Source organism: Benincasa hispida, chromosome 2 (assembly GCF_009727055.1).
Source record: "Benincasa hispida cultivar B227 chromosome 2, ASM972705v1, whole genome shotgun sequence".
NCBI lineage: Eukaryota > Viridiplantae > Streptophyta > Magnoliopsida > Cucurbitales > Cucurbitaceae > Benincasa > Benincasa hispida.
The window spans coordinates 2,733,632-2,757,731 of NC_052350.1; the positions used below are offsets into that span (position 1 = coordinate 2,733,632).

Sequence of the window (24,100 nt, forward strand, 5' to 3'; positions counted from 1 at the left end):
TATTATATAAACATAAGCCGTTAAGTTATCCAGTTTTTCAACATTTATGTGTACAATATGTTAAATAATAATGTTAAGTTAGCAAGGTTCAATATACATACATACAATATACCAATTTATAAGTAATTGAGCAGCAATATAACATGTATTTTGATGATATGTTTTACAGATTGAGGAGAGTTAGAATTTTTAAAGTTTTTTAAAAGAATACGTTGAAAAGAATCGACTTCGTTTTACAAATTGAGATTTTCCAGTTTATGTCACAAAAGAGTGGAGAAAATAGGTATATAGTTGAAAATTAATAAACAATAGCAAAGCAAAATAATAATAATAATAATAAAAATAAAAATAAAAAACCAATCCAATCCAATTCAATTCAACTCAACTTTGCACCTAAATACAAACTTTCAAACTAACTCTACACACTAAACACAGATAATAATTACCAACTCAACTCAACTTTATACAACAAACATAGACAAATTAACTCTCGAGAAGAGGGAGATTAAAATTCCAACCATCTATGTGAATAACAACTAAAAACAAGCTTGTATTCTAAAATCCTTCATGTACAACATTGAAAGTTTCAAACAGAGAATTCAAATAGAGTATTCAAACAGAGGCCATTAATGCCATAGTTTGAACAAAGCACAGGAGGTTATATCACATCCTTACAAAATATTTTCAACAAATCACAATCCTCAACATATATCCATCCACATCATGCAGTACAAACAAAAGAGAATTTAAAAAAAAAAAAAAAAAACAAATAAAAGCTTGGTATGATTAGGGAGTTTCAATTGCCTTCTCCTGTGGGAAAATCTACTCCATACGTTGAGTTCTGTACTTCCATTTCAAATTCTGGCTCCTCTCCAAATGGTAAGTTTTCTCTGCTCTCTCTTGCAACTCTGTTCAACAAGTATTACAGTAAAACCCCCCCCCCAAAAAAAAAAGTATTCATTTTATTACTCTGATATTTATGACACCATCTCTCATGGTAATAATGACAATGGTAGTTTCTAAAAAAATCAATTGCAATATCAAAATTTGCACATATAGATCTTGTGTACCCACAAAGAGAGATAATTTAGTGAACAAAAAGTGAATTTTCCAGGATAACCAATGCCCAGAAAATGAGATTTGATAACAGGAGAGATTAAGATCTGATCCCGGAGGAGTCTCCAACACTGCTCTCCATTCTGGTATACCATTCACCGATCCGTGTGTGCTCTACCATGTCTTTACCAGACCTCAAGTAACGGATGGGTCTTAACACCCCAAACACCGCAAGATCAGCTAGATTAGGTTTTGAGCCTCCTAAGAATGCAAAACAAGAACCATTGAAATTCATGTCATGGAAGAAAAAACTGACAGAACTGTTTATATCCTCAAGTGTTGCTATTAAGGAAAGTTGATTCTGAAAACCCAACGACATTTTAAAGCCTTAAACATTTGTCCCAAACTTCCTTTTTCATTTTCTTCTTTTTAAAAGGGATGAGTTTGATATCAACTTGTTTCCCATTTTTGGTAGAAAAATGGCCAGACAAACAAGGGGTGGTTCTTACTTTCTCTCTTTCTTCTTTCTAAAATGCTTTTAAGTTTTAACAAGACAAAGATGTAGCCTAGAGCAATGAAGCAATGCTGTGGGAAACACGGTTAGTTTTTCAAAACAAAAAAGAAGAGTCATGTTGAAGGGGGTGCTTTAAAACTGCATTAGCACCAAAATAAAAAGTTCTCTTTTTTCAAGTTGAGTCTAACAATTCATCTCATGAAAAAAAAAGCATCATGAAAATTTAAAATATTATAAAAATAAAAAGCGTCCACAAGACTACAACTTACAGTAGTATGTGCGTAAAAAAGACACTTCTGTGGAGTTGTTGGCATGAAAAGAAACCATAGAATATTTGAAGATAAGTTCTCGCCTATTAATTTTTTCTGTAGCAATGTACAGCTCAATTATCCTCTTCTGGTATTACTCCACAGATTGGAAAGTTTTTTTTTTTTTTTTTTTTTTTTTAAGTAGCTTCCCTTGGAAGGGAGTTCTCTCTTCCCCCTCCCCTTAGTTGTATTTTTTCTTTTTTGTTGAATGCACTTCCCGGTTTCTTAAAAAATAAAATCAAAAGTACATACCTAGGAAGTCCCGTCCGGCCAAAGCATCTACCCACGTTTCTGCTGCTTCATACAATGCTGCACGCTCATCGGTAATATTATATTTCTTCTTTAGTTTCTTCGACACGAAGTACATAGCAGCAGCTCCAGCATACTTTACAGTAATCTTTTCAGTAAAGCCAAAATTACCTAAGAATAAGGTTCACAAGAGAGGCGGATGTATGAAATAATAGCTTAACAAACTCAATAGATATTAACAAGGGCCTAAATCAAAATAAAGTAACAATGAGAATGAGAATCAAACCATAATTGAATTCTCAAACCAAGAAGTTAATCTCCTAACATAATCAGAAACTAGCTACAGTGTAAATTGTTATCCATATAAATAAAGATTTATAGAAATTAAAGTCTAACAAAAGTGGATTCGAATATAATGCCAATGAAGAATGAAAAATCCTCAATCCACATTAAGATATGTTTGTTAAGCAGAACATTTCAGTAAAAAATCTATGATTAGGTCATACCATTACTAGCAATGTAGTCAAATGCTTCAAGAGCTTCGGAAGTATTTCGATATATGTTTGGTGATAACACATGTACCAAGTGATTATCTACCCATCTGCATCAGTAACCATGAGAAGTACAGAAAGTTAAACAAATGAAAAGCATCGCCAAAGATTTCATAAAACTAATGCTAATAATACAATGGTCACTTAAAATAAAATAAATATACTAAAAAGAGCCCCTACTAACATAGCTCAAGCATCAATTATCATTTCAAAGGTCAATAGTTCAATCCCCTCCTTACAATTGTTGAACTCAAGAAATATATTATCAAAAATTGACTTGCATGATACTAAAAAGTATGCAATATGGATCAAGGAACAAAAACATGCATCTGGTTTAAGCTTAGGCTTCCAGATTGACCTGTGCGTAATACTAATATCACAACAAGGTGCAGAACATGCGTAGCCTCTGCTCTTCTATCACAATTTTTCATTCAGATGATATAAAACTACTTCACACAGGGTGTATGTATAATCAAGATATGATCATAATGACATAAGTGGACGGACCTGATAAACAATTATCAATCCCCCCTTCCCCTCCCCCTTAAATAAATAGTTCATATATGAAATTCAGTTGCATGGAAAAGTGAGAGTAATCTTTATTCAAACTATTTGACGAACAGAAATTTGGAAAAGAGGTTCTCTGAGTAAGAAACTACCTACGCCACTTTGTCTCTTCATCATCTCCAGACACGGAAGAAGCATTCTTATCTGACAGAACCTTCTGGCTCAACTGGTCGATAATGGCTGCAGTAATGCCATTGCCAGGAGTTAGTATATACATAACACGAAATTAAATGTGCTTGTAAAATAATTGCCTAGACAAAACTGACATTTGCTGTTTCAAATATTCAAAAGAACACTCAGAATAATGAAATAGTACCTGACGAGTCAACCAACTGTTCACCATCAACCACCAGTATTGGCACCTTCTTATAATCCGACCATTTAATTTCTTTCTTACTAAATGGATTAACCTCGACAACTTTGTACGGAACATCGTAGTAGTCAAGAAAAGCTGAGATCGAAAGTGAAACATCGTCATTAAGTGCACGAGAGCATGAAACCATGTAGAGGGATTTGAAAAGTACAATTATGGCCATAGTGAATTTGCAGTTTTTGGTTAAAAAAAAAGACTAAATCTCAATATAGTGGAAACCACATACAATTTTATTTTCTTTTGCAGTCTCACCATGATTACGAAAATAAGTAGATTAAAAATTTACAAGACTTCATTGGATTGGGATCCAATAAAACACTTCAACCCAGATGTTGCCTGGAGAAGTTCAGCAGCAGATACATACACTTACCACAGTTTTCGTAGACAATTCATCTCTCCTTAACCATTCTCAAATGCAATCCTAAAATTTATTCATATTGTAGCCAAAACGAAAAAGAAAGGATGATGTGTCAATCTGAAGCAGAGAAATCAACAGTCGAGTAGCAAGAATGACTTTATATTATCAGTGTCTAAGAAAGCTTTTAGAAGACATAACAAAGTTACTAAGGAGCTATTTGGGACGCTGAGATGATATAGGATGTGAGGAGTTCTGATATCTGGAGAATTCTGATGTCTTGAGAGTTCTGATCGAGTATAAACAATCAAGTATGATCGAGTATGTTCAAACATTGAGATGACAAACAATACACAAAGGAAATGACTGTGAGATACAAAACACGTTCCGAAAATGGGCCCACAAACAATTAAAATCGGTGAAATAGAATAATAGATCTCCAAACACTAAGATGATATAGGATGTGAGGATATACCATCTCATGTTGGGCTCCAAAACAGTCACGTATATTTAGTTCTGGAAGCTCACGCTTATAAGTAGAGAACACAAAAGAAAATCAAAATTGGTTATCCTGAAAAGAGCAAAATGTGTTGTTGCTCATTATAATTTCAGATGTCCCTAAGACCCTTAATTGGATTGCCCCCACCTCAGCAGAAGAAAGTGCACAATGTTTATCTAGTCGCATCATATAAATAAACCCGAACTCCCTCCCCAAGATCCCTCTCAACAAATTCATCAATCCACTAAATCAATCAGAAGACTGAGATCAACAAGAACAATAAATTAAGAACTTCACCTTTAACTTTATTACAAAACGGGCAGGCTTCGTATTGATAGAGCACGACCTCCTTAGGAACCAACTCCTGGCGCAAGGGCTCCTTCGCATAAACCTCCTGGGACATGGAAACAGCAGCGGCTAAAGAAGCAACAGCCCCAACCACGCCAAGCGACAGAGCTCGAGTAGAGCTACCAGTAACGGAATCGAGGAGAGAGGATAACCAGCGGCGGTGGGGGTGAGGGCCGGAACTGAAGAGCGCGGCTTGGAGAAGACGGTGATTGGAGGTGGCGGAGGCGGAAAGGGCACCGGCGGCATGAGAGGTGCAGATTGAGCGGAAGAGGAAGGTGGAAGCTATGGCGGAAGACCTTCTCATGGTGTGGAATGGAGAAAAGAGAGAACAGATCTTTGAGGAAGAAGAGAGATTGAGAATGGTTTTACGTTTTAGAGAACTTTGGATGTCAAACATGAATTTCAGGAGGTATCACCATTTTATTTTTTTGTCATATTTCTTTTTATTTTATTTTACATATATATATTTATGTTCATTTGTATTATATAATTAAAATAAAGATATCTTTTTAAAAATAAAAATAAAATATTGAAAAATATTTATATAAAAGGAAAAAATTCTAAAAATACAAAGCACTTTTGAACTTTTTGCTATAAAGTGTAAATATTTGTGTCAATTATGTATATCGTATATTTTTAGTTATATCATAATCCTAATTATTTTTTAGTAATATATTCAAATTGAAATTGAAATTAATATTTATTTTATAAAAAATCTTAGATTATGATATTTTATTTTGTTGAGAAAAATAAAATATAAAAATAATATAATTTATATCAATTTTAAAAGAAATTCAAATTGATATATCAAATTATTTATAAAATAATAAATAGTCGTAAGAACATCTTTGGAACTTTATGTAACGTTTGTGTTTTCTTTTTCTAGTACAACAATTACAGGCATAGAGATGGAACTTTGACTTTTAGAGAAAAATGTCATGCCAATTACTACGGACATAAACTCACTTTGGGTTTAAGTATTTTATGTTTCCTGTTTCTTATAATTTACCCATAAATTAACAATTGATTATTTGTTATTTGAAATTCTTATATTTTATACTATTAATGTAAAAACATTTGATCCCAAAAAGTGATTGATTTATGATAAAGATTAGGGGTGTACATGGGTTGACTCGGGTTGGATTGAAGATGTTTTTTGGACTAACCCAAAAATTTGGATTGATTGGATTGACAACCCAAAAGACCCCAAAAAATCTCCAACCCAACCCTTAAAATTCAAGTTGGGTTGTCGAGATATAACTTCTTTTTTCCTTTTTAATTAAAAATATGTAATTTTATATACAACAAATGACTAATAACTAAAATCTCATAAAATTCAAATACTAAATACCAAATATTTGTGATATTTATTGTAAACTTTAGACAAAGACAGATATCATAACAATCTTAAAAGAAAAAAATATTAAAAATTCACACATTAATCAACACAAAATAATCAAACCTTAAACAAAGAGAAACATATATTAGGTATATATTTTATTCGTATACATAAAATTTGGGTTGGATTGGGTCAACCCAAATTTCTTTTTAGTCAACCCACAACCCAATCCAACCCAACAAAAAAAAGTTTAGCTCAGTCTAACCCAATAACAAAACTAACCCAATCCGCCATTCACATTTTGGGTTGAGTAGTCTATGAGTTGTTCAGGTTGAGTAGTCTGAGTTGTTCAGGTTATCAGATTATTTGAACACTCCTAATAAAAATAACGTAACGATTTGAACTATGTCAAGAACATAAGGTATAAATTAATTTCAAATGTATGAAATAATAACTTTTTTTACTGTCATCCATTTCAGCTAAAATTATATCATCTGACATCATGTATGAAATTACTCATAGAATAAAAAATTTACATCAATTCACACTAACTTATTTCAAATATGCATTGTAAATTATTTTTTAACAGAGATTTGAACTTCAAATCTTTTCATTGATAGTGTATATCTAAATTAATTGAATTATGTTAAATTTTTTTTAATCTTAGTTACAAAATGTACAAAAGTAACTATTGGAACCATCTTAAGGACATAAGGTACAAATTAATTTCAATGGTATAGAATAATAATTTTACAATCCACTCCAACTCAAAATATATCGTTGACATCATGTATGGAATTATCCGTAGAATAAAGAGTTTACATCAATTCATACTAATTTTGTTTCAAGTACGCATTTTATATTATTATTTTTTCAACATATAGGAGTAGAGATTTGAACTTCAAATCTTTCGGTTGATAGTATATGTCTAAATTAATTGAACTATGCTCATCTTTTTTTATCTTAGTTACAAAATGTACAAAGGTAATTTTTGGAACCATCTTAAAATCCAAGAGTTAAAAGTGAAAATTTAAACTCTTGGTGTCATATATATATTTTTTCCATAGGTAGAATGGAGATCGAACATTAGACATTGAGATAAGTAGTACAAATTTGTAATAGTTAACCTCACATCGATCAAATTGAGCACGACTCAATTAAAATACAAATTTGACTATGTCAATAACCATGAGGTCTATGATTTGAATCTTCTTACTAAAAAAAAATCAAAACATCCCAAAATTTAATGGCATTATGTAGTATGATATAGTTTAAAGACACTTTTGGTTCCTGAACTTTCATGAAAGTAATAATTTAGTTCATGAACTTTGATTTGTAACGATTTAGTCCTCATGCTTTCAATTTTGTAACAATTTAGTCCTTGAATTTTAGTATGCAACAATTTAATCATTGTACTTTCAAATTCATAACAATCTAGTCCCTAACATAAACAAATTTATCAAAATTAGATGTCTTTTATTATTATTATTATTATTTTAGGATGTAGACTCTGTATTTCATAACAAAATTGAGTATCTAATTAGTTTATCAGTTTATTTATGCAATAAATCTCATTAAATCTTAACATTAATTTGTACAGTAGGGACTAAATTGTTACAAATTTTAAAGTATAAAGATTAAATTATTACACGGTAAAGTTCAAAGGACACACTTCACCCTCAGTGGCGGATCCAGTAATTTTGTTTACGAAGGGCTTTATAATCGAAAGGTTGTTAAGGAAGGAAATCCAAAAAAATAAATGAAAAAAAGGGACTTAAACCCAGGTTTAGAGGGGGCTATAAATTAGACTTACTACCGGGCCGACTACTAATATTGGTACTATGTTAGTTTTTATATATATATATTATAAAGAGCATAAAGTTGATAGGGGATTCGAGCCCCCTAAGACCATACTAAATCCGCTCATGCTCATACACCACCCATGGTCTGAATGGGTTTCCTTCATCGACGGCCTAAGAACCAAAAGTTACTTGATCAAACCTCCTTCAGAAGATGCAACAGCAACTACGCCATTTGTGATTGATTACAGTGACATGAACGTGTTGAAGGATGTTTGCGTCAGCTTTGCGGGCAATTGCTATGATATTTTCAGGTGAGTTTTGCATTTATAGTTGAGTTTTTTTTAGAATTGTCGACTAATATTGGATTTCATATTGATATGGCTATTAGAATTTATGTCCTAAATTTCGTAGTCTGTGTAAATCTGTAAATAAATTATTAATAAATAAATAAAGTGTTTATTTAATAAAGTATTCTTACTTTATTTTGCATAATTCAAAATCCAGTAAACTAAGACCCAAATTTATTTATTGTAACTTAAACAGTATGTAGTTGACATATGACTAGATCGTGTTCAAGGAATAACCTGAGAGGTCTATAGAATATGGATAAGGTTGGATACCTTATCTTGGTAACACTATGGATACGACCTACTTTATAAATGTTACAACAATTGTAAGTATTACAGACGATTTGATCCAAATCATTCATGTGATGACATTTAAGTGGGGGTATTCTATACAGTGAGTCTGTATAAGATCGAACTACAAAAGACAATCTCTCTTTATTCGAACCACAAAAGATGATCTCTCTTTATAACACCATTAATTGAAGAGATTTATACTTCAAACGATAACCATATAACTCGATCTTAATCTTGAGTACTCCTATTCATAAGGGTTGTTCTTTGATTTGTATGGATGAGAATGACCTTCACTGCTGATTCAATGTGCCTACCATTTTGGGAATGATAATGAGTGAGGAGCTAGGAACATAGTTTCGCGAGATGAAATTTACTCTTTGTCGGCTTTAGGGAAAATAGACAGATTGTTCCCTTGAGTGCTGACTCCGTGACTTGAACAATGCAACCTCACTCTCTCACTGGCCCAAGAGGGACTTTGTTTATGTTAAGACCATAAATAAAATTGATTTATTAGAGGATTAGCAGTACTTAAAGTGAATGAACTATATACAAAGAGAACTAGTGAGCGGAAGCAAGATCGTTCCAAACCCCATTGTGACAGAACATACACATTTATAATCAAACAACAATAGTTATGTATAAACTTGAAATTACAGCATGCTTCCAATGAAAAATATTAAAAGATCGAGTGAACTTACCCTTGAAGAACTTTTCTTCTTGTTTTCCTCGATCTAACAGCACGAACGTCATGCCTCAACAATCTCTTCGAACAGGAGCAAATAACACTCAACCCTCAAACAACAAGCAGACACCACCACGAGGCTACCTTGGTATTCTCTATGTAAGAATCCAGGAGTTGTGGATTCTGTATGGATTTGGTAGAGGGAAGGAGGAATTGACAGATCGTATAGACGATCGAGTAAGTGAGAGATAACAAAAGTCTATCGTATACACTGGGTACTCGATCGTTTAGTAATGAGTGTCTATCGTATAACAAACTCCATGCACGATCGTTTATGCACTCAAGTTATCGTATAGCTATTTTCTTTTGTGCATCCGATTATCAATCACTTATCTAAAAAATGAAAACGATTTTTCATTTTATCCATCAGTTACCATAACCGATCACAATTTCCCACTAAGTTGGTTAAAGGAAAAAATAATAACCAACTAGACAATTATCTCATAATTGTTTTATTACAAATAAATATAATAACTAATTTATCATATTATATTTATAACCTATAGTTTTAATATCACATTATATGTAATATTTAAACTATAGTCCTTTTTCTCCTTTATTGCATTTAATATAAATCATATTTATATTAAGTCATCCAATTAATGTATCTAATATATCAAATCAATTATATCACATATAATTGAATCAATTTAATTATATCATATATAATCAAATTACCTCTTATTAATTTGAACACTTCAAGCTAACCCAAAAACTGATTTTCAACATGAATCCATTGAGCTACCAAGAGGATCATATGGACTTGTAGCTTAAAGCTCCAATGGTACGTGAATAACTGACTAAACTCTTTAATCACGAAATTCATCATTCGTTAACTGCTGGGTACTCCACTAAAGACCGATAACTGCACTCATTGTACTACATATATATTTCTATGTCCATTGAATATAACCAATCAACAGTACGATGACCCTTCACAAATCCTTCGTAAGTACAGCTGGGCCAATTTACCGTTTTGCCCATGTAGTTACATCTAACTCCTTAAGTACCACCGATTCCTCTAATGAAAAATACATTATAGTCCTACTATAAGTGAACACTTATCAGCCCATGAGAAGGTGTGACGCCACATTGTTCAAGCCTCAGAATCAGCCCTTAAGGGAGCAATCTATCTACTTACCCCTGCTTCGGGAAAAGAGTGAATTCCGTCTTGTGTAGCTGAGTTCCCAGCTCCCCAATCAGAAGAATCCCCAAAGTAGTGGGTTTGAGTCGGTGATCTGGCCACTTGCACCCATGCAAATCAAATGACCACCCTCATAGCCAGGAGTTCCCAACTCACTCAGGATTAAGGTCATGTTACCTATGGTCATCCTAGTGAAATGGAAGTCTCTTCATGAATGACGTTATATAACGAGACTAAACATTTCGTGTCCGGTCTTATACAAACTCCTTTGTATATGATAACTCCGCTTGCATGTCTCCACATGAATGACCAGGATCAGATCATTTGTATCACTTTACAACACTTGTAACATCTACACAGTGGGTCGCATCCGTAGTGTCACCAGAATAAGGTTCCCCTCCTTTATCCATGTACTATAGAGCATTTAGGTTATCACTTTAGGCACAATCCACTTGTATGTCTCCACATACATGCTTAAGTTACAACGATAACCAATGATCTTAGTTTATTGGTTTGTGGTTAATGCAACTAAAATATCTCATATTTCATAGACAATAGTGAATGAAATGTCTCATATTATTATATCACAAACGTTTGTTCATACATGTGTTTACAAACTACAAGACCCTACGAGATTTAGGACATTAACCCCAACAATCTCCCACTTGTCCTAAAACTAGTAGGGTGTACAAGATAAATACAAAACAATAAACTAGGGCACAAAGACCTAGTACAAAATCTTCCACTTGCCCTCGTCCAGCCGCAGTTTTTCCCGTAGACCCATGTTCTGTAGGTGACCCTAAAAAACTGTAGCCGTTAGAGCCTTTGTAAATGGATCAGCAACGTTGTGCTCCGAAGCTATCTTCATGACCATAACATCTCCTCGATGCACAATCTTGCGGATGAGATGATATTTGGGCTCTATATGCTTGCTGTGCTTGTGACTCCTAGGCTATGATAGCTTGTAGAAATACAAGCTATTGTATCCTTTTACTTATAATTATGAGGGCTAACAAGCAGAACATGTGTCAATAATACCAATAATTCATGTGAAAAAGCGAGCTTGCGTCGACCAACATCAGAAATCCTCACTAACCTTATATCATGCATTATTATGCATCAAAGCGTCTATTTTTGCAGCCATTGCAGGGATTGACCGCATGCGTCGACCTCAGTCCGTCGCAAGAATAATCGCATACTAAGATTCACAAAGACTAGTTCGCGGCATGGAATGTTGCATCCTCATTAATCATCATAATGGAAGATTGACCACCAAGTGGGTGGCATGCGTTGACACTTCAGGAGAAACAAGCTTGAACGCATACCTTAGAAGTATTAACAAGACAAGGTGATGCTGACATTTCCCATACTGCGACAAAGGTAGCAGTGTGTCAGAATACAATCATTATTACTGTAAGTGTTTGAGCTCTATAAATAGAGCCTTGGATCTTCACTTCAAACCATCTGAGCTTCTTCCCTAAGGCAAATCCTCATGATCACAGATGAGAGCATGAGCAAGATTTTCTTTTAGAATTCTTCACCTCCACAGTCCATTCCGAGTGACGACCAGAGTTACGCCAGAGATAGAGCTCAAGAGAGACTTCTCCACCATACATCTATGGCACCACCAGCAACCTTGACACATTTTGGATGACAAGCAAGAGATTGCTTACATCTAGCCCTCCACCTCTCCTCTTATCTCTGTATTATATTATATTTTGGCTTAAGACATTAATACATTTTGTAATCAATGCATCTCTTTGTTCCTTTAGCACCATCTTCATCATCTTTTTTTTCTTTATCATCGTCTACATTCATTGTTTAGTTAAGTATCGAAGACAGTTACATACTCAGTTATGCGGCCTAGAGATATGACGCATGTAGCAACACACCGAAAGGTGTGCGTTGCACCAGTATAATGAGTTATTCCTTTTCGCTTGGTGTAAGGCTATCGTAATGCTCGTCTATGAGCTGATTAGCTGCAACTAAATGTCGAGAGGGTAAGTAGTGGAACACATTAAAGCAAGGTAAGCTTCGTATCTAAGGATAGGAACGATCTTATGCTCGATGCAACCATGCATTATAGAGATATAAACATGCGACTAACCACCGAGAGATGTGCGATGCACTAGTGTGGTGAGCTGGGATTACTCGAGTGACCCTTATGACGCGTTAACAGTTGTTGCATCTCTACCAATTCTCGTAGTTAAACTTCCATTTTTCAATCTATTTTGTTAGAAGTAGGAGTAGTGCATAATCCTTTAACTTCTGTTTTTTTTTTTAATACTTTGATTCATTGCCTCAAACACATCACTTCACAAACATTATTGAGTTACAAGTTCCTGTGTTCGACCTCAGATCATCCCGGGAAACTTGCGTTCTCGTTATACTTTGGCGAGAAAGTAAGAAAACTTGTGATAGAAACGTATGGTCATTGCATATATGTTTAAACATTGCATATATATTTAAACACATATTATATATTCTCTTGTCCAACGCATGACCTCCGACGCATGGAGATTAATGCATAACATAAGACAAGCATATTTTCCTCTCCTCCCTTTCCAACCAACAAGTTTTTGGCGCCGTTGTCGGGGACTTGACAACTAATAGTTCGTTAAGTTTTGTGTTTTCGCAGACACCCCTTTTGATCCTGGGCATATTGTAGCTTGTGCGACCAAGTTGCAAACGATATTTGAGTGAAGGTGATGCGCCGAAAGTCAATATTGACCCCGAGATAGAAAAACTATCTGTCGCACAAGCTAGAAGCAGTCTTAGGAGCATGTTAACCAACATGCAGCCAACAAATGCTGGAAGCTCGAATGGTCAGGATAACGAGTCTCTTGACCTAAGCAGTCAAGATCAATCTCCTGCGTGGAAGACTCCTTGAGGTAGCTTCATTCCAATTTCTCCAGGGACGTCTTCTACTCCATTTTTACTTTGCTTTCCTAGATAACTTAGTTTATTTATTTGATTATTGTCATTTTGGAGTTGCATTTTTTTTCCTGGATGTTGTGTACGTTCACTCCTTATGGGTGCCATAATAATTCCTCTTGGTGTGTGGTTTCAACGGAAGAGTCCTCTCCATCATTCAACACATGGCTATGTCCTTCGCATGAATTCTAAAGTATTGACACAATTGATATTCTGCTCGTAGGATCTTTTCTTGTTATCTTTTACGCGTTATCCTTATGAAATTCTCTTGTGACCATTTTCTTTCTTTTGCATTGAAAGATTATCATCCACGATAACACTTATAATTCACTATATCCACTAACTAACGCCACAGGACTCACCTCACCTTAGCAACTGCTTCAAGGTTTGACAGTCGTAAGTTTTATTACGTGCAAACCTCTGCTCAAACATCTTTTACCACATTCCTAAATAAGTTTGTTTTTAGCTTTTTGACAAGGACCCTGCCAATCTCTAAATTTGGGGATGGCAGTGGTCCGGGCAAATGCATCCATCACATTGCGGTGATTAATTAAAAGAAAAAGTTCATAATAAAAGCTCCACTGTTAGCGTAAGGAAGAGACCCAAGTTGATAAAAGTTAAGTTGTGAAAGACACTTACCCATAGTTGGATATTTCGCATGACACCCGTGCAGTTAAGCCAAAACAAAATTAGGTGGCCAGAATCAACGCATACGAATAACTCCTCTATCTGGCGCAACCCAAATTAAGACAAGAGTCGAGTTGAATATGGCACGCAACCGAAGTTGGATGCCCGCATGACACCCGTGGGGGTAAGCCAAAACGAAGAGCGTAATCAGGTTCAATGCCCCAATTCAATAATGTATCACGAAGCTTTGAATCGTATTAAACGAACGCATTGTAAAAAGCTAAAAGCAAAGTTGCCTAAAATGAGTAAAAAGTCTTTGAGCAGAGGCTTGCCATAATTAAACTTAGAAGATATCTCTTCGAAGAAGTAGCCAAAGTTGAGGAGAGTGTTGCTGCCAAGGTTAGGGGTATGAGTGAATTATATTTTGAATAGTGAGTCAACGCAAAGGGAAAGCCAAAGGATAAATTTTGAATTTTCTAAGTATAAGACATGCTTGAGGACAAGCATAGTTCTAAGTTTGGGGTGTGGTAACTTGTAGAAATACAAGCTATTGTAGCATTTTGCTTAGAATTATGAGGGCTAACAAGAAAAACATGTGTCAATAATATCGAGAATTCATGTGAAAAAGTAAGCTTGCGTCGACTAGCATCAGAAATCCTCACAAACTTTATATCATGAATTATTATGCATCAAAGCGTCTATTTTTGCAGCCATTGCAGGGATTGACCACGTGCGTCGACCTTAGTCCGCCGCAAGAATAAACGCATGCTAAGGTTCATAAAGATTAGTTCTCCGCATGGAATGTTGCGTCCCCAGTGATCATCATAATGGAAGATTGATTGCCAAGTGGGTGGAATGCATTGACACTTAAGGAGAAACAAGCTTAAATGCATACCTTGGGAGTATCAACAAGATAAGGTGATGTTGACATTTCCCATACCGTGACAAAGGTAGCAGTGAATCAGAACGCAATCATTCTTATTGTCGGCATTTGAGCTCTATAAATAGAGCCTTGGATCTTCACTTCAAACCATTCGAGCTTTTGCCCTAAGGCAAATCCTTGTGATTATAGATGAGAGCATGAACAATATTTTCTTTAAGGATTCTTCACCTCCACAGCCCATTCCGAGTGACGACCAGAGTTACGCCAGAGATAGAGCTCGAAAGAGACTTCTCCACCATACATCCATGGCACTACCGTAAGCCTTGACGCATTTCGGATGAAAATTAAGAGATTGTTACATCTAGCCCTCCACCTCTCCTCTTATCTCTATATTGTATTACATTTTGGCTTAAGACATTAATACATTTTGTAATCAATGCATCTCTTAGTTCCTTCAGCACCATCTTCATCATCTTCTTTTTCCTTATCATCGTCTACATTCATTGTTTAGTTAAGTATCGAAGACAGTTACATACTCATTCATGCAGCCTAGAGATATGACGCATGTAGCAACATACCGAGAGGTGTGTGTTGCGCGAGTATAGTGAGTTAATCATCTTCGCTTGGTGTGAGGCTGTCATAACACTTGTTTTGAGCTGATTAGCTGCAACTAAATGCCCGAGAGGGTAAGTAGTGGAATACCTAAAGCAAGGTAAGCTTCGCTCCTAGAGATAAGAACGATCTTATGCTTGATGCAACCATGCATTATAGAAATATAGGCATGCGACTGGCCACCTGGAGAGGTGTGCGATGCGTGTTAGTATGGCGAGCTAGGATTACTCGAGCGACCTAATATAATGAACCTAGACGCGTTAACAGTTGTTGCATCTCTACCAATTCTCATAGTTAAACTTCCAATTGTTAAATCTATTTAGTTAGGAGTAGGAGCAGTGCATAATCCTTTAACTTCTGTTTTTTTACTTTGATTCATTGCCTCAAATGTATCACTTCACAAACATTATTGAGTACAAGTCCCTCGTGTTTGACCTCGGATCATCCCGAGAAACTTGTGTTCTCGTTATACTTGGCGATAAAGTAAGAAAACTTATGATAGGAATGCATGCGTCAATTGCATACGTGCTAAACGCACATTATATATTCTTTAGTCCAACGCATGACTTCCGATGCATGGAGATTAACACAATAACATAAGTACAAGCATATTTTTCATCTCCTCCCTCTCCAACAACTGCTGCCCTGGAAATTGCCTCACACACCTTTTATTATCACAATAAAGGGTGATGGGTCTAGACATGTTTGGAACAACTTCCAGATCAGTCAGGAACTTCCTGAGCCAAACGACTTCCTTAGCAGTTTCACAAGCTGCTACCTACTCGGCCTCCATGGTGGAGTCAGCAATGCACCCCTGCTTGGTGCTTCGCCACACTACAACACCTCCATTAAGAGTGAACACTGATCCTGAAGTAGATTTTCAAGAATCCTTATCAGTTTGAAAATCAGAGTCCGTGTATCCGATGAGGATCAAATCCTTAGATCCATACACAAGCATGTAGTCTCTCATTCTCCAAAGATACTTGAGGATGTTCTTGATAGCAGTCCAGTGACCCTATCTTGGATTAGACTGATATCTACTGACTATCTCCACAGCGTAGTAGATGTCAGGTTTAGTACATAACATCGCATACATCAAACTGTCAATGGCAGATGCATAAATGACCCGTCTCATTTCCTTAACCTCTTGAGGTGTTCTAGAACACTGTTCCTAAGAACAAACTGAGCCTCTCCCAAATCTTTCATTTGGAATTGGGTCTCTAGCTAGTTCTTAAATGAAGTCAGTAAATCTACATCATTCCCTATGTGTAGGATATCGTCTACATATAACACTAGGAAAACTACCGAACTATTGATGATTTTCTTATAGACTCAAGGTTCATCAACGTTTTGGTCAAAGCCGTAAGATTTGATTGCAGTATCAAACCTTATGTTCCAAGATCGGGATGCCTGTTTCAGCCTATAAATGGATCGATTAAGCTTGCAAACTTTTTTCTCTTGATCTTGTGCTATGAATCCCTCAGGTTGCACCATATAAATGGTCTCCTCATGATTACCATTCAGAAAGGCAGTCTTGACATCCATTTACCATATCTTATAGTCATAATATGAGGCAATGGATAGGAGGATGCAGATAGACTTTAACATGGTAACAAGCGAGAAAGTCTTCTCATAGTCAACTCCCTCCACCTAGGTATAACCTTTTGCCACAACATCTTGTTTTCGTAGATCCACTTACAACCTATAGATTTAACCCTATCAGGTTGATCTACAAGATTCCAAACTGAGTTGAACTATATAGAATCCATCTCAAGATCCATGGCTTTGACCCATACGTCCCCGTCAACATGCTCTATTGCATTCTTGCAAGACAATGGATCCTCAACCTCGCCTACGGCTACCATAGCCAGGATTTCAGTGAAACCCATATAGTGAACAGGTGGGTTCGCAACCCTCCCACTACATCGAGGTTCCCTCAACAATTGAGGTGTATTAACCTTACTATATGAACTTCCATCAACAACTCTTGTTGATGTAGTAGACCCTTTAACAACTTTTATTGTAGTTTCAGTAGTTTCGTTGGAAAGTTCACGTAACACGATTTTACTTCTTGGACTATGCTCCCTTATATGATCCTCCTCAAGAAAGGTAGCGTTTGTCAGCACAAGCACTTTGTTTTCCTTAAGATCATAAAAGTAACCTCCTCTTGTCCCTTTGGGGTAACCTACAATTAGGCACAACCTCGAACGTGGTTGCAGTTTCTTAGGATTAGCCTCAAGCATATGTGTTTGGCAACCCCAGATGCGGAAGTGACACAGACTAGTTTTACGCCTGTTCCACAACTCCAAAGGTGTACTAGAAACACTCTTGAAAGGAACACAATTGAGGATATAAGCTGCAGTTTCTACTAAAAAACCTCAAAACGAGTCCGGTAAGAAAGCGTAACTCGTCTTCGACCGTACCATGACCAACAGGGTTCTGTTTCTCCTCTTCGATACACCATTCTGCTTAAGTGTGTCAGGTGCTGAAAGTTGGGAAACGATTCCATGTTCCATCAAATAGTTCTGGAACTCAGAATCAAAAAACTCTCCACCCCGATCAGATTGAAGTGTTTTAATCCATTTATCTAATGCATTTTTAACTTTAGCCTTGAACTCTTTGAACTTTCAAAGGATTTTGACTTATGTTGCATCAAATAAACCTACCCATACCTCGAATAATCATTAGTAAAAATGATGAAATACTCGTAGCCTCTCCTGGCTCGCACATTTATCGGACCACAAAGATCTGAATACACTAAATCTAGAGGCTCTTTAGCTCGATAACCTTTTCCAGTAAAAGGTCTTCTAGTCATCTTGCCTTCAAGGCATGACTCACACACAAGTCAAGATTTTTTTCCTAACTCGCTTAGAAGTAAATTCTTCACCAATCTCTCAATCCTATTGAGATTGATGTGCCCCTAATCGAAGGTGCCAAAATTGAGCATTTTCTTTAGAAGAATCTTAAGTCATTTATTTTGAGTTACGATAGTTTTAAACATCTCTATGTTATGGAGGGAATTTGTTGCCAACAGCCTTAGCACATACAAATTATTTTTCAGTTTAGCTGAACATATCTCAACACCATCTTTCAGAACAAACACTTTATCACCGAAAGTTGATAGTATATTTACAATTAATCAAGCACTTTACAGAAATTAAGTTCATCTTTAACTCGGGAACTACATATACATCATTCAAAATGATAAACTTATTCTGTAAAGTCAACTGGAGGCCTGCCACTGCCACAGCTGAGATGACGTGCCCGATGCCTACTCGCATCGTCATATCTTCAACCTCAAGCTGCCGCTAGGATCTAATCCCCTGAAAAAAAGAACAAACATGATTAGTGGCCCCAAAGTCTATAATCCAGGTAAAATCATCATTCTCCACGAAACATGTTTCCAAAACCAATCAATCATATTTACCTTGTTTGGTCTTGGCCTCGACCTTCTTCTTATCCTCTAACCAGCGTGGATAGTTCTGCTTCCAGTGCCCATCCTGGTTGCAATGGAAACATTTTCCTTTCTCAATCGAAGGTCGTCGCCTACCCCGTTTGATGCCGACAAGTTGTGGGTTTAGCCAGTGCCTTCCTTTTCCCTTACTACCTTTCTTCTTTTCCACTTGTTAGTGTTAGAAGTAGAAGGTGCATACTTAGTTCCAGAGGTCGATCCCGATGGAACTTCTTTAGATTGATGAAGCAACATTTGCCTCACCAACCTTTCTTCTCCCTGCTTTTTCAGCAAGGATTGGAATGTATGCAACTCATTGAGGAGAGTTGTAAGGGGTAATCAACTTTGTTCTGAATAGCGTTACTGACAAAGTGTAGGAAGATTTCTAGCAATGTGTGCAGAATAAAGCTAACCTGGCTGCCCTCATCGATGTGAGCCCCATTCATCTCCGCCATATTAAAGTGGACCATCATGTTCAGAACATGTTCTCGAACAGATATAACCTCCTCCATTTTGGAGTTGAAGATGCACCTGAGAGCTTTATGCTTGAGCTGCCCGGACGGTTATCCGAACATTCCCTTTAAGGACTCCATGATCTCATGAGCAGAGACCATGGACTCATGTTTCTTGGCCAAGACATCGTTCAGGTTGGCCAAGATATAATCTCGGGCCTTCTCGTTCGCTCGTGTCCATTTCTCATATGCCTCTCGAACACTTCGAGCGGCGGTTTAAGTTAGAATATGAGGACACTCCTCCATAAGGACAAACTTGAGGTCATCGATGATCAAAATTGTATTAATTGTGTTTTTCCAACTAGCGTAGTTTTCGCCAGTCAGTCTGTTGGCAGATAATAGAGCTAAAGTAGTTGTTGCCAAGTTTTCGCCAGTCAGTCTGTTGGCAGATAATAGAGCTAAAGTGGTGGTTGCCATTTTAAAAGTTGTTGAAAAACATGAACAAACTTAATAAGTCTATTTCTACTACCACTTTTAACACTAATTTTAGGTTTTAGTAAAATAGTTCTAATGTACCCTAAATGAAAAGACATCTATTTTGCAATGATGCCCCAGTGAGGTAGGACAAAAGTCACTGGTGGGGTGATCAAGTGCCCTTTCACTGGGATGAGACATTCTCAACCATTAGACAGGAACAACTCTTGTAACTGACTATAACAGTCACCATTTTTCGGTCTATAATTTGTTAACCTTTAATAATTATGCATAAGTATAACCCCACATTTTAAGCCTTAGTGTCCCGCCCGAATGCATCCACCATTGGGAAAAAGCAGATTAGGACAAGAGACTAAAGCAACTCTATCCTCTTTAGGAGATCGGATAAAGAGTCATGCAAAACTATCATCCTTTAGAGGGAATCTCCCAGGGTTCCTCGAGGCGATGCACAAAAACGTTATCCAACCTAATGAGAGAGACCGTGGGATATGTTGTCACACGTTCCACTCCCACTTGCTATGAACATTCTCTTCATTCACCTTGGTATTGACCTATCCAAAAACCATTCTTTAGGAGGACACTCCCAGGGTGCCTCAAGGTCAATGATAGATCTCACAGTATGAACTATTAAGGAGAAACGTGAAGAGGTTTAAGTGAAGCATCATATATCCCAAGTACCTCCCACTGAATGTTCTACCTAAGGATTCATTAACTTAGACAATCTGGCTACTGATTTTATCTAAGCGTGAGTTTAATTTGCTCAAAAACAACTTTTGCTTTTGATAATTAAACAAGTTCAAATCAAGTCCCATTAAACACTTTAACAGACTATCATCAAAATTGCATGCATGTAGCAAATCTATCTGATTCACCTTTTTAGGTAGGTTCCTAGGTAGGGGTGTTCAGTTTTCGTCAGCTTAAATACCCCAGCCTAGACTGAAACCGCCTTAGACAAAAGGTCCTTTATAGATAGATTTGATACATATTTAATCTTTTATTAGTCAATTTAATCATATTAAACTGATTAAAAGATTAAACTTAGGTTTCTAATCTCATTAGAACCGTGATCTTAAGTTTATCTCAATCAAATTTTAAAACTATTTTAAAACATGATTTAAGCTTACGTTTGCATGCATATCTTTGTATTGGATTTAGTTCTAATTTTCATTATAACTTTTTAAAAGGAAACAACTAAAACCATTCACATTGCCAAGCTAGACTAAGTATTTATAATTCTTATAAATTAACCTAAGTGTCCTGCCCCATGCAATGTTCATTCATTACTATATATAATCTCTTATATAAAATGTAATGAACCAAGCATACATGCTTTCATACACCCTTATACTATAACACTTATAATATAAAGATGATGCAAGAATATGCTTAATGCATGCATATATTATAACTCTTATATTATATAATGCATGAGCATGCTTTAAAGTAATTTAATCATGCAAACTACTATCTTATAACTCTTATATTATATGATGCATGAGCATGCTTTAAAGTAATTTAATCATGAAAACTACTATATTATAACTCTTATAATATAAAGATGATGCATGAATAAATGCATAACTCATGGTGGGATTTAAAACTATATGGCATACTTTATGACATATAATTTAAACATACATCACATGTACATTCACCAAAATTAATGGACTGGGATGATTAGCCTAAAAAACCAGAAATTAAATCTATCTATTACAAAAGTCATCGAGCCATCCGGTTCAAACAGGCGAACTGAGTCTTGAACCGCCCAGGTGAAGCCTTGATCGTGTAGCTTTTCCTGGTGATCGTCGAGTAACCACGATCGTGTAGCATGAATCGAGTGCTTTTGACTATGCGATGATGCATGAAGGCCACTCGATCATCCGAGTATGACACATGCCTAAATGATCGAGTAGACGAAAACTATGCAATGAAGCATGATCTTCTAAACGATCGATGAGTAAGCGTCGAGTTTCACATACCGAGTGATCAAGTAGCTAGTGACTATGCGATGAGCATGCTGGCCTACTCGATCGTTTAGTGCGTGCACCTTTCATGCAACGAGTATCCCATACTCAGCGATCATTTACCCCATCGTTTACATGCTCGAGTAAACTCTTTACTCGATCGCGTAGCATCAACCATGCGATCATTTAGCAAATGCTACATGATCAAGTAGAACTTTTCTACATGATCGTCTAGCCAAATCTAAATGATCGTTTATCTTGGGCTACACTATCTGACCAACCCTTGGTCTTATTCCTTGATATGAACTGCACCTCCATGCCTTGAAGCTTCATCATAAATGACTCTTACAAACTCAAACACTTTGAATACAGACTCGATAACAAGTTAATAATGTCCAAAAACACAGGGGCCCTTACATGATAACTTTGAAATGTAAAAGAAAATAGTAAACAGAGGCAATCATCCCGAAACATCCATCAATTCACATCCACAAATACATCTAACACTTAAACGCAGTGTAGATATGCTTAAAAACCCACCAAGAATGTAAATGCATTTCAATACATCAATAGAATTTGTAATATCAGAACCTGACTCCGATACCAATTAAAGCAACTCTATACAAAGAGAAGCAGTGAGCAGAAGCAAGATCGTTCCAAACCTCATTGTGACAGAACATACACATTTACAATCAAACAATAATAGTTATGCATAAACTTGAAATTACAACATGCTTCCAATGGAAAATACTAAAATATCGAGTGAACTTACCCTTGAAGAACTTTTCTTCTTATTTCCCCCGATCTAACAGCACAAACGTCATGCCTCAGCAATCTCCTCGAACAGGAACAGATAACAATGACCCTCGAATAGCAAGCAGACATCATCATGAGGCTACCTTGGTATTCTCGGTGTGAGAATCCAGGAGTTGTGGGTTTTGTATGGATTTGGTAGAGGGAAGGAGGAATTGATAGATCGTATAGACGATCGAGTAAGTGGGATATAACATAAGTCTATTGTACAGACTAGGTACTCAATCATTTAGTAACGAGTGTCTATTGTATAGCAAACTCTATGCACGATCGTTTATGCTCTCAAGCTATCATATAACTATTTGCTTTTGTGCGCCCGATTATCAATCGCTTATCTAAAAAATGAAAACGATTTTCATTTTATCCATCAGTTACCATAACTGATCACAACTTCCCACTAAGTTGGTTAAAGGAGAAAATAATAATCAACTAAACAATTATCTCATAATTGTTTTATGATAAATAAATATAATAACTAATTTATCATATTATATTTATAACCTATAGTTTTAATATCACATCATACGTAATATTTAAACCACAGTTCTTTTTCTCCTTTATTGCATATGATATAAATCATATTTATATTAATTCTTCCAATTAATGTATCTAATACATCAAATCAATTATATCACATATAATTGAATCAATTTAATTATATCATATATAATCAAATTACTTCTTGTTAATTTGAACACTTCAAACTAACCCAAAAATTGATTCTCAACATGAATCTCTTATACAAGCTCCAACGGTACGTGAATAACTGATTAAACTCTTTAATCACGAAAACCACCATTCGTTAACTATCGGGCACGACAATAAAGATCGATAACTGCACTTTTCGCACTATAGATATATTTATGTGTCCATTGGATATAACCAATCAACAGTACAATGACCTTTCACAAATCGCTCGTAAGTATAATTGGGCCAATTTACCGTTTTGCACCTGTAGTTACATCCAACTTCTTAAGTACCACTGATTTCTCTAATGAACAATACAACATAGTCCTACTATGAGTGAACACTTCTCGGGCCATGAGAAAGTGTGGCACCACATTGTGCAAGCCCTGGAATCAGCCCTTAAGGTAGCAATCTATCTACGTACCTTTACTTCGGGGAATGAGTGAATTTCGTCTGTGTAGCTGAGTTCCCAGTTACCCAATCAAACGAATCCCCAAAGTGGTAGGTTTGAGTCGGCGATCTGGCTACTCGCACCCATGCAAATCAAAGGACCGTCCTCATAGCCAGGAGTTCCCAACTCATTTAGGATTAAGGTCATGTTACCTATGGTCATCCTAGTGAAATGAAAATCTCTATCATGAATGATGTTATATAACAAGACATTTCATGGTCCGGTCTTATACAAACTTTTTTT

At 36.0% G+C, this 24,100-nt stretch overlaps 1 protein-coding gene across 1 annotated transcript; it reads right to left on the reverse strand.

The window, feature by feature from the left end:
• Positions 1–522: 522 nt before the first annotated feature.
• On the reverse strand, positions 523–5,239 carry LOC120070601 (prostaglandin E synthase 2-like). Its single transcript, XM_039022414.1, has 6 exons — positions 4,770–5,239; positions 3,562–3,696; positions 3,338–3,425; positions 2,634–2,728; positions 2,131–2,298; positions 523–1,317 (listed from the first exon to the last, which is right to left on the reverse strand). Exons 1-6 carry the CDS (start codon positions 5,215–5,217, stop codon positions 1,157–1,159), a joined length of 1,095 nt encoding a protein of 364 aa, XP_038878342.1. The 5' UTR covers positions 5,218–5,239; the 3' UTR covers positions 523–1,156.
• Positions 5,240–24,100: the final 18,861 nt, after the last annotated feature.